Source organism: Xyrauchen texanus, chromosome 13 (assembly GCF_025860055.1).
Source record: "Xyrauchen texanus isolate HMW12.3.18 chromosome 13, RBS_HiC_50CHRs, whole genome shotgun sequence".
NCBI lineage: Eukaryota > Metazoa > Chordata > Actinopteri > Cypriniformes > Catostomidae > Xyrauchen > Xyrauchen texanus.
In genome coordinates, this window is record NC_068288.1 from 28,716,138 (window position 1) to 28,731,669 (window position 15,532).

At 36.9% G+C, this 15,532-nt stretch overlaps 1 protein-coding gene across 3 annotated transcripts in view; it reads right to left on the reverse strand.

Moving 5' to 3' along the window:
- Nucleotides 1-15,532, reverse strand: part of LOC127654394 (carboxyl-terminal PDZ ligand of neuronal nitric oxide synthase protein-like) — a 182,896-nt gene that overhangs the window by 75,791 nt on the left and 91,573 nt on the right. For all 3 annotated transcript variants that reach the window (XM_052141548.1, XM_052141547.1, XM_052141549.1), the window contains 2 exons: nucleotides 9,619-9,727; nucleotides 5,035-5,176 (listed from right to left, as the gene is read on the reverse strand). In XM_052141548.1, the coding sequence (XP_051997508.1) occupies nucleotides 5,035-5,176; nucleotides 9,619-9,727 (251 nt within the window). The remainder of the gene's footprint in view (nucleotides 1-5,034; nucleotides 5,177-9,618; nucleotides 9,728-15,532) is intronic.

Below are 15,532 nucleotides of genomic sequence, written 5' to 3' on the forward strand. Positions count from 1 at the left end.
TGGTATTCTCATTCCCAAAGCGCTCTTCAGCGCAGCATCCTAGTGTCGCTTTTTGTAAAGGGAATGTCTAGGGGTTACGTATGTAATCCTTGTTCCCTGAAAAAAGCAGAACGAGATGCTGCTCTTTTCTGCCGCACTGGGATGCCCCAGGACTGCTCTTCAGACGAAATATCTGATGATGCACCGGTGATGCATCTATTTATAGCCGGTGTGTCCAATGATTACATTGGCAGAGGCTATAAATTCCAGTCAATGTTCATTGACGTGTTGCATACATATTCACAGCTGGTCACAACTGAGACGTGTTACCAAAGCGCTCTTCAGCGCAGCATCTTGTTCTGCTTTTTTCAGGGAACAAGGGTTACATACGTAACCAGAGACGTTTTTCCACCTTTACTCATAAAATTATTTTAAAGGTAATTCATTTTTATATGGTATTGAATGTGGTTTGTGACTGTGAGGAATAAATATATTTTAAAAGCAGATCTCGCATGAGTGACGTGACTACGCTAAAATTTGAATATTCAAATGAGAAAACATAAGCGAGTAACTACACAACAGTTTGAGCTTACTAGCCTAAATGGCGAGTCAAAAACAAATATCTGATTTTTTTTTAAATCCTTTTTTTTTTAAAAAAAAAGCAAGTCTAAAAACAAATCTGTGCCTGATAACAGAAGCAATTCTGATGATGATGTTCTCACTCCCAGCACCTCATCGAGCTTACTCGGATCAGCAAGTTAGTGGTATGTTAATGCCAGCACCAGTAGCACTATCTCAACACCTGAGCCTGGGCCCTCTGCTAATCTCTGCAACACAATGACAAAATCAGGAGGGGTAGGAACATTAACACAGTACTGTCAGCCACATAACCATAATTTTCCAAGCAAACATTTTGGAGACTAAAGATTATCCTGTTTTCAGTCACAATGGTTTGACAAGTTGATTTGTCTACACTATGATATGACTAAGATGGACTGCTTGTTTTGCTTTGCATCGCCAAGCCGTAGAGCAAAATCTGCCCAGCAAGGACAAAGGGATCGGCTTTTTGTGGAAAGAGGGTTTCCATCTGGCGCAAAGCTACATCAAAATTTACTTTGCACGAAAAATCAGCAATTCACAAAGACACTGTAAGAATACTTGCCGGACTACAGAAAATGCCAATTAGTGCCATTTTGTTTGATATTGCAGTTAAGATTTGATATAAACGTCCTAAAGGTTTAGTTTTGTTCAATTGCATTCCTAGGGATAAAAGGGTCGGTCTTTTCTAGGTGACACCCTCGTGACAGTGTGCTGTTGAGTCGATGCTGGTACGGACCTACAATCTACTGATTGAAAGAGAGTGGGAGATGAGAAGCGGCAACTGGATGAGAGACAAAATCCAGATTATTGCCCAGTTTGCTCATGCCGTTCAGAGAAAAATTACATCTCGTGCCTCAGGCTGTGATTTCTACAGACTGACAGTGGATTGTGCAACAGACGTCAGCACTTCAAATCAGTTTTCTTGCAGTATTCAGTATGTTGACAGTAAAATGTAGTCACATTGTGATTTTTTAAGATTTTATTAACTGCCTTGACACTACCGCAGAGACACTTCATATGTGTGAAGGACCTGTTTAAGCGACTCAACATTCCAATCTGTCATCTTCAGGGGTACTGTTTTGAAAGTGGAATTGACATGTCAGGCCGCTTGTCTGGTGTTCAGGCACGGCTGAGAGAAGTAAGCCCACACTCATTGTACATGCATTGTAGCAATCATTGTCTTGATCTTGTGCTTCAGAAAGTTACACGTGAAGTAAATTTTATAGCAGAGGGCTTTAACTTTGTCCAGGGTGTTGCTGTGATTTTTAAAGAATAAGCAAAATGCAAACAGCTATTTGAATCATTATTTAGCACTGTTGTTCATCATATGTGGTGTTACTGGCTACACTGGAAACTTTGAAGGTGGACAGAGGAGTAAGAAGAGATATAAGAGCCAAAATACATGGACTTTACAAGCAGGCACTAAAAGGCAAAACTCTCTTCAGTCTTTTTTGCTGTCAAGTGCCATTCAAGTCATGTGAGGCAGTGGTAAAGAGCCTGCAGGGTAAAAAGACAACTGCTCTTGAAGTGTGTGAACCTGCTGATGGAGAGACTAAAGGCCTTGAGAATTGACAACATATCTGTGGAAATGATCAATCAAGTCAAAGACTGTGCTACAAAGAATGGTATTAAAATGCCTGAAGATAGTGAGTCCAGAGTAAAAAAGGACTCCCGCTCGCTATCTCTATACCACAAACACAGAGGCACTGCTACAGGTAACTTATGAACTCTGATGGAGAACAGGATTTTTTGAAACAGTGGACCTAGTTTTTTCCAAACTAAGCAGAAGATTCAACCAGGGTGGAATGAAAATCGCAACATTCAGAGATGAGACTGTTCTAAATGTGGCAAATCGAAACTCTTCACCAGCACTGGATGTGCAGTCTCTCCATCTTCCCAGAGATATTGATGTGGAATGGCTGAAACTTCAGCTCCAGATGTTAGGAGATGCATTCAAAGGGGCTGCTCCATGTGAAAAGGTGCAAGATGTTGCAGGCCTCTCCAAATTTCACCATCAAACAAGATCTCTATTTGTAGAAGCAGAAAAACTGCAAAAACTCTGCCAGTGCCTTCCTGTATCTATTGCTTCCTCTGAGAGAAGTTTCTCCACCCTCAGATGTCTCAAAAGCTGGTTGAGGAGCAGCATGTCACAGAAGAGATTAACTCGTCTGAAACTAATGCATGTTCATCGAGACATAGTTGAAATAGAATAGAGGACATTATATAAACCTTCATTGGCATTACTACGGAGTGCACAACCACATTTGGAGTATCATAACGTAAGATGCAGGTTTTTGTGCTGCTGCCGTGCAGTGAAATACTTTATACACTTTTTAAGATTCACTTAATCGTGAGTTCTAAGTGTTCTCATTTAACTCTGTCCTCATATAATTGTATGCTCATTTGTAAGTGTAGCATTGTTTAGACCGTTGTATTGGGATGATGTTTAAAAAAAACCCATTGCTGCATCACCCAGCAACATCACCCCACCTCCCCACCCCCCATCATAAACGTGTGTGAAAAATCCTTTGGTGTGCAGCTGGAGCAGAGGTTGCGCTGGCGCGTAACTTCATAGACTTGATTTCGGCAGCACTGATGCAAGCCATGCGAAAGCCCCTCAACATCAATGAACATCAGTCACTTTTATGCATTAATAGCTCTTAATCACCCTTTTCTCTCTGTGAAGAACAAGACTGACTCACATGCCGATGCTGAAGTAAACAAACAACATGCCCCTCTCAAGTTTCACGAGTGCTGCTTCTCACCATACATACACGCACCGCTGTAGCCAAGCATGCAACTGGCTGTAGCTGTAACCAATCAAGCAATCTGCATCGGTTAGACAATCATTGCTAAGCACACGATTGTCTGCAGCTTTAATCAATCATGTTCCCTTAACCGCTGACATTGTTTCACAATGCGCAGCCACCGGCAGAAACAAAACTATACGAATGTGTATTTGACTCCTATTGCAAGTCACAATCATTACCATGTTTTTGTACATGTAACAAAAACACTGCCAAACCGTTTTATTTTACAAAAATATTTTCCATAACAAAAATTTGTTTTCCACGATATTTAGGTATTTTTCAAATTTTCCATGACTTTTCCATGACTGGAAAACTGCATTGCAAAATTCCAGGTTTTCCAGGACGTGTGGGAACCCTGATATTGTACTTATTTCACATATATATTTGTGTAATATCTGTTAGTTACCATGTTGAAGTGCTGCTCTTAATGTCAGTAAATCCCTCTGAAACGTGTTTGATCGGATTCACGTGAATAACGGAGCCTAATAAATGTTTTTTTTATCTGTAACACGACTAGCCGTTCGAACAACTGACTGACTACTCGATTATGAAAATTTCGTTTTGCACATCCTGAAGCATAATTTTTATTAAGTCATTTTTTGTGTGTGCATTTTTTTTTTAAATAAAAAACCCCCACAGTGAAATAAACAATGAAAATATTACATAACATTAGTTACATTACTGTCATTCAAGTTAAACACAATTTATGACTATGTTAGCATTTTATTTAACCCAGATCATAAACTGTGTATTACGTAACTGAACATAACATGGGAGTTAAAAAAGGAAGAAGGACCCACACTTAACTACATGTAATTGCACATTCCCTTTCAGCTCTTCAAGTATCACTGAAGGTTTTGGTGATTCTAGAGTCTCCTTGCCCTAATGGAGTAGGCTGGTATTTGTGGTGAGCCCGATCCATGTGACAGAGCAGTGTGTTGGTGACTGAGGATTCCAACACGGATAAGAAGCAATGCGTGGGTGATGGGGGCTCATCTGCATTTGAAAGGAAAACCTTTCCAGAAGAGGCTATGAGAATGTGGGAGGATGATCATCCTAAACCCATGGCCAATGCACCTCAGTCACAAGTGATCAGACATGGTGTTCCATACCTATCAAAAGCCCCTGATTACAAAGACTTCCTCTAACTCATTAAGCTAACAACTACATGGATTTTCCCTTTGCTAAATCAAAGAGGATACAACTGGTATTAACACCTGTTCAATCCCATTTTTTTTATGGATTACCTATGCTAAATACAGGTTTGAATGGGGTCTTAAACATTACATTTGGCTAGTAGTGTAAATGTGATCCATCCATGCGATTCATTTGTCATAGTCAAAGTCTTTTGAGGCATACAATAGCTTTTGGTGAGAAACAACCAGAATTTTATATAATTTTTCTGTGTAATTCATGACGTGTGTTGCGTGTTCATGAGTGAATGAGAGAAGTTCGTTCACAGTGGCACAAGTGTTTACGTAGGAACTTTTGTTGTTTTTTATTCCTTTAAGAGACACAAATAATCAACCAGAGGGAGTTTGAAGATCATGTGAAGACTACATTAACTTCAAGGGTGACAATGAAATATAAAGAAGTGAGAGAATACATTTCACTTTCACATTGTGAATACAGTGCAGTACAGTACCTTGTAATCCAGAGTCTGTGCAGGTCTTGTCGGCATCACCATCTTCCTGGCCATCTGCGTTCTGCTGGGTGTGCTGCAGGCTAAGTTTGTGACAAACCTCAAAGGCCTGACCCACCGTCCGTACTATCCGCATGGCTTGACTCTAACAACAAAAGAAGGAGAGCTTAGTATTGCACAAAATCATAAATAATTACAAATGAAAGAAAGAAGAATGAATACATACATTTGAAATATAAAACGTATAGCCTACGCTTTTAGATTGTACCTTTAATTGTACCACATTTTACTTTTATGATGTTGGTATTTGTGGCTCCTTGATTTCAAATGTCTCTTGCCAGAGTGTATTGTGATGATGGGTCTTGTACTTTAACATTGAGTTTGAAAAGTAAGATAGCTCCTAGCTCATTCATGATGTCAGCTGAGGTCAGCTTTGTTTCATTGGTAAACACAGGATATCTATAACATAACATGAGCAACACTGATATTCATTAAGGATAAAAAGAGTTTAAATGCTCCACTGGAATAATTATTATTCTACAACATATCCTGTTCCTGAATTGTCTAGTATGGTAAATTCAAGAGTAAACATGTGCATATCCGCAGTGTGCAGATAATATTCATTGCTTTGTGACATTTATACCAGAATGTCAGGGGAGAGGCACAAATGATATGTCAGAAGCACAGGAAGTAGTGAGGTCTGTGTTTTATAGCTCAACCTGAGGTTCATAGCTTTATTTTATTTTTATTTTAAGCACTTGAAGAGTAACAATCATGTTTTTAATTGTAAACTGGACGATCATGGCCAAAACCAGACAAAAAAAGGGCTAGTTCAGCACTTAAAGGGCTAGTTCACCAAAATATTAAAATACAAATTTCTCGAAAATGATAATTTACTCACTGTGGCTGGCGAAGGGTGGGGCCAGGTTGCGATTTTACACACCCAGCCCCTTATCAGGCTAATCAAGCCTCCGAGACGGATAAAGGCCGACTGCGGACGGTGGTGCGAAACAGAGAGAACGTTTACGGGCAGCTGTCCATCCTATGTGTGTGTTCGTGTCTTTTGGTTTATCTCTTCATTAAACTATTATTTATATTGTTAAGCCGGTTCTCGCCGCCTCCTTTCCATTGAATTGCTTTACACTAACCCTCATGTCACCTCAGGTATGACTTTCATTCTTCTGCTGAATACAAAAAAGTTGTTTAGAAAATTATCTTAGCACTGTAGGTCCATACAATGCAAATTACTGCCGACCAAAACTCAGAAGGTCCAAAATAGACAAAGGCACCATAAAAGTAGTCCATACGACGTATGACTGGTGGTCAAATCCATGTCTTCTGAAGAGATGATAGGTGTGTGTGAGAAACAGATCAATATTTAAGTTATTTTTTACTATAAATCTCCAACTTAGATCAGCCCCAACCAGTAGGTGGTTGAATATAAAAGTAAAAGTATACATTTACAGTAAAAAGGACTTAAATATTGATATGTTTCTCACCCACACCTGTCATTATGCTTCAGAACACATGGATTCAACCACTGGAGTTTACAATGATTTTATGTCTTTTTTGGACATTATGAGCTAAAATATTCATCCAGAAATTGTTGTTTGTTTTCTACAGAAGAGATAAAGTCATACATATCTAGGATAGCATGAGGGTCAGTAAATTACAAGATAATTTTTGGGTGAACTATACCCTTTAATAAATGTCTCAATGATCTGAGTTAACAAACAAAAGACTTCAAACATAGGAGAGTTTCTTTGATATGACTCATACCTGTTCATTTTAATTAACCATAACAGTCTTTGATTCCCTTCCCACACTTTTAATTTCAGATGATATCCTGTTATCCAGCTAATGCATAAAACCGGAAGGCTGCCAACTATCCATGCAAACATTCAAAGATGTTCTGATGTTGAAACTAGGAATTTCAAACAGTTTATTGCCAGTTTAAATCTGAAATTGGAATAGGAAAATATAAATGCTTTGAAGCTTAACAATTGGCAATCTTAACAGCCTTCAGCATTAGACAATCTCACAAACCATAGTTTGAACTAACAGCAATGCAGCAATACTGCTATAAATCTTCAAATAAGAGAGGTATGAGTGGAATTTAATTGAAAACAGATGGAATTTTCCCAGTCAATTTTCAGTTTCTTTCATCACCGTCTTACTCACCCTCATGTCCCTCATTACATTCTTTCACCCATGGAACACAAAAGGTAATGTCAGGCAGAATGTATGGGACTGACAGCCTCAGTCACCCTTCACTTTAATTGTATGGGGGGATATCATTTTGTAATAAAAATATCCTTTTAAATATTTGTAATAAATACATCTTATCTCTATCTGATTGCATTATTATTCATTCCAACTTTAAATATTGAAATACAACATTAATGAAAAACTTGGACAAGGAATGAACCCCATTATATGTGTCACTATGTGGTTGGGAGTTTTTGCAACCCACAATTAAGTGTTCAAATGTCACTTAATAATACTGTTTCACAAACACATGAAAAATTAAATATAGGCTTAACAATGGATGATGGTAAAAATGGATCAATGGCAACATTATTCCATCTAAAATGTTTGAGCCTGCATACTGAGAATGGAAAAAAATATGGAGGAAATATTGTACAGTTCTTTTCCCAGTTTATTGAGGGCACACTTGAACGGTTGATGCACAATTACTCTGAACAGCTCTGAATGGCTCTGTCTGTAATGAACAGTGATGCCAGGGATAAATGGGTCAGGCAGGGCTCTCAACTCAAATGAGCAACTTCACCCAGAAGATTCTTCGTTAAAGGAAAAAATACTTCTTTCTTGATTGGCTTTCACCACGGCCACACTTCTGCTGTATAATCAATAGCAACAGCAGAAATCCCAAATTTTTCTGGACGTGACCATTTATGTGGATTTGTTTTTTATTGTTGTTTTTTTTGTACTGTGCCGATGTGTTTACAGTGTTTTCATTCTGTATGTCATCCAGCACTCATTGTACTTATCTTTTCCAGGGTACTAAATAACTAAATGTAGAATTAGCTTAAGAAAACTACAAGGGAACTAAGAAAAAGGAATAGAATAAAATCAATTTGAAGATTACTACAAAATACTATTCAGAGTAGTTGGTGGCTAAAATGTTTCTCACAGCCTTTACCTTGAAAGACCTTCCCAAACTTTTTACAAAACACAGTGATGCATAGTTGAGTTTCAGTGGATAAAAGTGATCCTCATTTGAACTGAGGTCTTAACTGTTTTTCTGAGGCAAACGGGATTAGAAATAAATGGCATAACTATCGCAGAAGACATTTTTTAGATGAATTCTCTATTGTCTTATTCAGGGCTAGGTTATGCAACTCTCTAACTAGTCAATTCAGACTCTGAACTTGATAATAACAGTCCCAAGAAACTGGCTAGATGTGAAATGGGGATAGATTCAGGTCTTGACAAAAAAGTTTGTCAAACTGAAATGACCACACTAGTCTATAAAGTTCAGTGTTAAAACACTTTCACCTATCCCATTTGAATATGCAGTGACAACTGTAAATCATTTGGTTGCTTTACACACTTGTGAAGTGAAAATGGGTAAGATCACAATATATAGATACAGTAAATTAGCAAAGTATGGAGCATTTATTTAAATTATATACTGTGTGAGGATGCAAATCCTTTCTTAATTTAAGCTCCTTGAAAGAATTTGCTAATAATGAATATTATTGATTACACAAACTGCGTCAGACACATTAATTCCTCATATAAAAATAAATAAATAAAAAAGTACATTGGTTTGCCACTGCTAACTTTGTGGTGGAGATTTGGTAGCCTTGAATAATGCATACTTAATTGCACTGATACATAACAAATAAACACAAACGTATGCACTTAATGCGTGTCAAAAAAAGAGTGCAAGATGTTGTGTGTTCTTTTTATGCAGTCATACTGTATTTGCACTGTTTAATTTACTTAAAATAATATACAAGTATAGGCCTACTCTTCCAGCACACTCAGTTCCTGAAGCCTTTGCACTCTGAGATCCACCACAGACTCTTGTATACAAACTCCTGTGATAATGCGATGTGTCATTGTGACAACTAGCGCATAGCATTAATGCAAATTCCTCTCTATATTTATAGAGCATACAGACACTTGCCGTCTTATATTGGTTCTCATGACATTGCAGATTAATTACTTAAACTGTAGAATAATAATAATAATTTAAATTAGTCATGTAGAAAAGATTAGATTCTGGTGTCAAATCATCCTTGCAAGTGGTGGATGTCTTCAAACAGCTATTTAGCAAATACGAGGCCACTGATCCAAATGCATGCCTGATTTTCAGTACTGAGATTGCAACCAGAAGCTTGAAAGGGACCAGAGAGCCTTTCACAATTTGACAACATTAAGGACTAACAGCGTGCTCCGTCAGTAAATCATGTATATGCTCCACTGCTGAATCATTGTACTTCTCTGCATGCTAGACTGACTGAGAAGAAAGATATACCCATTCTGAAAAGTACATTTCAATTTTATGGCCAAGGGCTACAGTTAAATTTCTAGAACCAGCACTCAAGAGAAGCCTACCTTTTTCTTTGATTTGAAGACGTTACATCGAAACACATTACTCTGTCCATCTCTTGCAATATAACTGAAGATCTTCAAGTCTTGAGAGTCGTGTGATACATAAAATATCCTGTGAATTAAAACAAAAAAGAGAGGGGGAGAAAAGGATAATTAGGAAAGAATGCTAAACACATTTGGTCTTTGTCTTATGTCATTCCAAGTCTATATAAAGATTTTTTTTCTTTCTGTGGAACACAAAAGCACATTTTTAGAATCTTTACATTGCTCTTATCCATACAACCACAGTTCAAAGTGACCACGTCAGTTGAGCTCCAAAAAGGACATAAAAATCATAAAAGCACCATTAAAGCAGTCCATATGACTCTTGCACTTTACTCCAAGTCTTGTGAAGCCACTAAAGCTTTTATATGAGGATCAGACCAAAATGTTAAGTCCTTATTTATTAAATAAATCTTCCCTGATTCCACTCCCAAATGTCACCGATTATTTTAATCTGAACGTGAACACGTGCATGATTTCAAAGCATTAGAAGAGGGAAAGATTATCAGTGAATAAAGCCTTTATTTCTGTCTTTTCCTCACACAAAGCTATAGTAGGTCTTCAAAAGACTTAATACAGTGCACAGTTGTATGATGCTTTCATGGTGTTTATTTGTCCTTTTTGTAAATTTGTGGTGCAGCAAACAACATAAGATACTGAAGCATTATCAATTTTGGGTTGATTACAAGTACACAAAAGCAAGCAACACTTATGAACAAGCAGCATTGCAGATCAGAGTGTAAAATAATAATAAATAAACCAGTTTAATAATTGACATCAAGCAACTGCAGATCAATTTTGCACTTGGTGCAATTCACTTTGAAAGAATGGTCAGAGAGAACAGAGGACTTTTTGTTCAGAGGTTCATAAAATGACAATGAAGCTGTCAGAAGGCATCAAGGCAATTCCTGAGCAGAAAAATCCCTGAATGCCTTGTCGGGGATGAATAAAATACATCTATGTTAAAAGCAACTTTTTCCAAGGTAGGCCTACACAACATCAAGTGTTACAAATATGATAAACAAATGGCTAGATTGGAAGACAACATACAGAATGATGCCTTCTCAAGAGAAGTTAAATTGATTTAATGCGTTACATTTGGGAAGAGGGGACTTGTATATATTTTTGCAATTCACTGAAGCATGACAAGCAAATTAAAAGCTTAGAACGGTTTAAGTGGTTTTGTCAGACATTGAGAAATTGCAAAAGAAAGCAGAGAGAGTACTGAAATCAGTATGATGAGTTTAATGTCTAGTAGGCTAAAGGCTCCTGCACACTTCATACGAAACTGAAGAACAAATTGGTGTGACGCCATTTAGAACAAAATCTTGACAAAAACAAGGTCTTTTTTTTTGTTTGTTACGGTGGTTTGTAATAGCTCGATGGGGTGAACTTTCAGGAAAACTTCTTACCAGGTATTAAACACCTTTCTGCCATTGGCCAACATCATCGGTAGGTATGACCTTGAGCTCCACCTATAGTACTTTGGGACCGGCAGCTAATTCAACAGCTAACTGATTAAGAACAGTCAACATGAACACACCGTCCTGTAAAGCTATTAGCAAACTGGTGCAAATATACCTACATCTGTACAATCGTTCACACAGAGACACTTTCCAAAAACATATCATGTGATTTTTTTTCTATTTAATTAGTCTACAAAATGAATCAAATCTACTCAAGTGCCCATTCACTCATGTGCATTCTGCAGTTGAAAGCCACACACATCTGCTCAAAGAGATGCCTATCATCCTTGTCTTATTCTGTATTCTGCCTATTAACACTCTTTTATACACCCATCTTTGCAGAAGTATCAGTGTCATCATAAATTACAATAACAGAGTGTAATAGGCTCATATTATGACTCCATATGTCGTGTTAGTGCATTAGTGCCATGAATGCAAAAAGTAAATATTAACAATTACACATAATACTGCATAAATATTACTTTAAATAATCACTGAGTAGTTAATACAGCTTCTTTTACTGATGTTATGTGGGTTCTACTCATAGAATGAGGCATGAAGTCATTTATTCCACATTTTAATGTCATACTAATTGAGGTCTTCCAAGTGGTCTTGAGAATCCTCATATTTAAAGGGATAGTTCACCCCAAAAATTTAAAATTCTCTGATCATTTACTCACCCTCATGCCATCCCAGAGGTGCATGACTTGCTTTCTTCAGCAGAACACAAACAAAGATTTTTTAGAAGAATATTTCAGCTCTGTAGGAAGTAAAAAGTGATCAGAGCAGCTCCAAAAATCATATAAAGGAAATAAAGAAGTATTCCATAAGACTCCAGTGGTTAAATCCATATATTCAGAAGCAGTATAATAGATGTGGATGAGAAGTCCTTTTTTTAACTCTAATCTACACGTTTACATCTGAAAGTCAAATGTGGTGCCTGTTTTGTTTCATTTTCACAACTGAAAGTGAAAGTTAAAGTGGAGATTTAAAGTAAAAAGGACTTAAATATTGTTCTGTTTTTCACCCACGCCTATTATATTGCTTCTGAAGATATGGATTTAAATAATGGAGTCGTATGTAGGCATGTGACTGTATTCGGTTATATGGTATATCACGGTAAATAACATGCTATTATTATCACGGGCACTTCAAAATACCATAAATAATTCTAGATAACCTTTTGGTCAATTTTCATTTTTTTCTGATCTCAAAGTATTCCCAGCAATGAATCAAGATTCACAACACTGTGTGTATGACACAAATGACACATGTGCACTCTGATGTAATAAAAACAGTGTGGAAGAGAAATGTGGCTGAAAGAGGAACGCTGCCGAGGCTATATCGGTAGCATTTTGGGTCCCGTAAAATTGCAGAGGGAGTGATGGTTCCCTTTGTGTTAAACATGCTGCAGAAAAGTGGCAGCGATACCAGCAAAACTGCTGAGGACAACACGTTCGCTCATCTGCGGGACAATCATTGCATTCAATTCAGCAATATAAAGGTAAGTTGTGAGATTTCAGCTCGTTTTTCCAAACTGTTTTTGAAAACTGAGAGACAACACTCTAGGAGACATCTAGCTGACAACTAAGATGACAAAGTGGTCAGGGTTCTTTTCAAAGTTCTTTGTTATCAATTAATTTAAAGGCCTGTTTGGTATTGAAAGTGTAAACTATTTATTAAGAGTACCACAAAAAAGTTTGTTTATCGTTCAATCCGTTTTTGCAATTCAATACTATATATCGTGATAAAAGCTTCAGCAATTATCGTGACATAAAAATTTGATACCGTCACATGCCTAGACATATGGATTCATTTTACATTTCCTTTATGTGATTTTTAGAGCTACAAAGGTCTGATCACCATTTCACTGCATTGTATGGACCAACAGAGCTCAGATATCTTTCTAAAAATAATTGTGTGTTATGCTGAAGAAAGAAATTCATGCACATCTGGGATGGCACGAGGGTGAGTAAATGATGAGAGAATTTTCCTTTTTGGGTGAACTACCACTTTAAATGTACCTCTAAACACCTCCCACAGCTATGTGGCAGAGTGTGTATGTTTGCAAACAGTATGCTGTTGCTCAACTCTTTCGAACTTCTTTTTACCTCTGAATGAAGAACGAAGAATCATTTCTTCATAAGTGTGCTAAGGCCTTAAAGAAATTGTTCTCTAAAGCCCATGTGCCCTTTTCAACTAACCCACTGTTACATATGCTTATCAAATATTTATTTACTATCACCATGGTCTCCACTGGGATGAGTGCAGCCTCAAACGGCACACCTACAGTCTGTTTAGTGACCGTCTGATATCTAAGCTATATCAGGAGCGAAGAGTGCTGTTGTTTCGTACATCAGCATAACTGTGATTGCACCCTCATGCCGCAGGTAATACGAACAAGGGTAAAATTGCAAATGTGATATTGCTTTTACACAACAGTTCAACTAACAAGTGAAGTAAAAAAAAACAAGCAACATCCAAAAAACGTTCGTGTGAGTCAAACTAATTTCTTACACCATGGATATTGCCTCGAAACAGACAGAGCTGTTGTTGCTTATTTGAAAGTTGTGCCCAAGCCTCTGTTCCCAATTCAAAAGCATATCATCATAGCTACTATAGACGACTAGGGCTGTTTATAAGTTATTAAAGTAACAAGGATGTTTGTAATGGATCCAGAACCCTACAATAAATACTGCAGACCTACATTATTGGGAATGTCAGCATGTTACACGTAAGAGTGTACAGATACATAATTGCAATGTACTCCAAGGGAACCGAATGCACCTAGACTGCAAAATTCTATTAACCTCATACTCTGCTTAGCTGTACATTTTGATATACAGCCCAGGACAGATGGAAGAAGAGAAAGCTAAGAGAAACTCTGCTCATTAATTGAATTTTCTTCTTTGCTGTTGACACCACAGGGAGTCGAGCCGCATCAGCAACAGGGATGTTCCTTGAAGACGAATACCTTATTCGGAAAGGCACGAATAATGACTTCAAAATGTAAAACGGAACAACCGTTTGTGGTCTCTGTTAATTTAGCATGTCTGGAGCTTGTCAAGTGCAACATTAACTAAGATACAACATCATATACACTTTCCATTTCTTGAAATGTCTATGTTAATATATCACACGAGTCACACGTGATTCTCGTGTATTTATTTATAGCCTAAACCTGAGCGTGATGTTAAATTCCTGACCTGAAGTGATTTAAAGTCAGAGCCCATTTATCGTCTCTTAAAGTTGACCACATTTATATTCACATCAAAAATGATGGTAATTTATTCCGGAAGAAGGTAAAATGCTCCATAAAGGTTTAAATGATCCATAATGTATTATTCTACTCAGAATAAACTGAAACATGCTCAGTTCTTTAATCTGTGCTAAATTTGAAAATGTTCTTGAACCTAGTAAGGCACTATATAAATTTACAATTATTTTTATTTAACTAAATAATGGTGTCCTATTGTAAGAATTCCTGATAGACTTACAGTACTAATGTTTGAATTTGTATTTATTATTCACTGAAACAAAATGTGCTTGACATTTTACATTATGCTTGTCATCTCTTGCTCCAGAATAATGTTGTTATATATGCAGAGACAAACAAAAATTCTATTTCATGTAGATATTAATATCTGAAATAACAGGAGAAACATATTCTTAATAAAGTTAAGTTAATATAGACAACAAATTTAGCTTCATCTGGTAAGAAAATAAGAATAAAATCATATTTATTTTAAATAATAATAATAATAATAATTATTAGGCTATAATTATGAAAAGGCATATATAAAAGGCATATTTGATTAATATAACAATAAATGTAAAAGTAACACTTGTGCATTTTTTTTTTCATTTGGATGCACTTCCGGTTTAAGCCCCCACCCACATCCAAGTTCATCATTTTGTCATATGAACAGATCCAAATACAGATAATGGCTTCGCTGCACACCCCTAATCAGCAATTTGTGTGGATGACACATGCTGTTTAAGAGCTTTTTCCCTGCCAATTTAATTTATCAAGTCTGAAAGCAAACGAGGAGCTGAAATATCTGCTGAGTATATGTAACGCTGACACCACTTCGTCTATCATAATTGGAGGACACTGAAATTACACTTCAAGCATTACACAGCCTTATGTGACTGGTTGCTCGGCTTAGGAAATGCTTGATTAAGCATCTAATGAGCACATCATACTTAATAGAAGGCAAAGTGGTGCTTTGCCATTGCTGTCTTATATAGCTTGCCTTGGACATGGGAATTATTAATTTATTAAGTAATGGAAATTATTTTGAGTGCTGATACATTTGCATTATGATCTCAAAGTATTGATCCAAATAAAATGAATGGCAAAGTGCTGTGACTCTTGGGGACAGTTGGCTTACCTAAAAGTTGTTTGT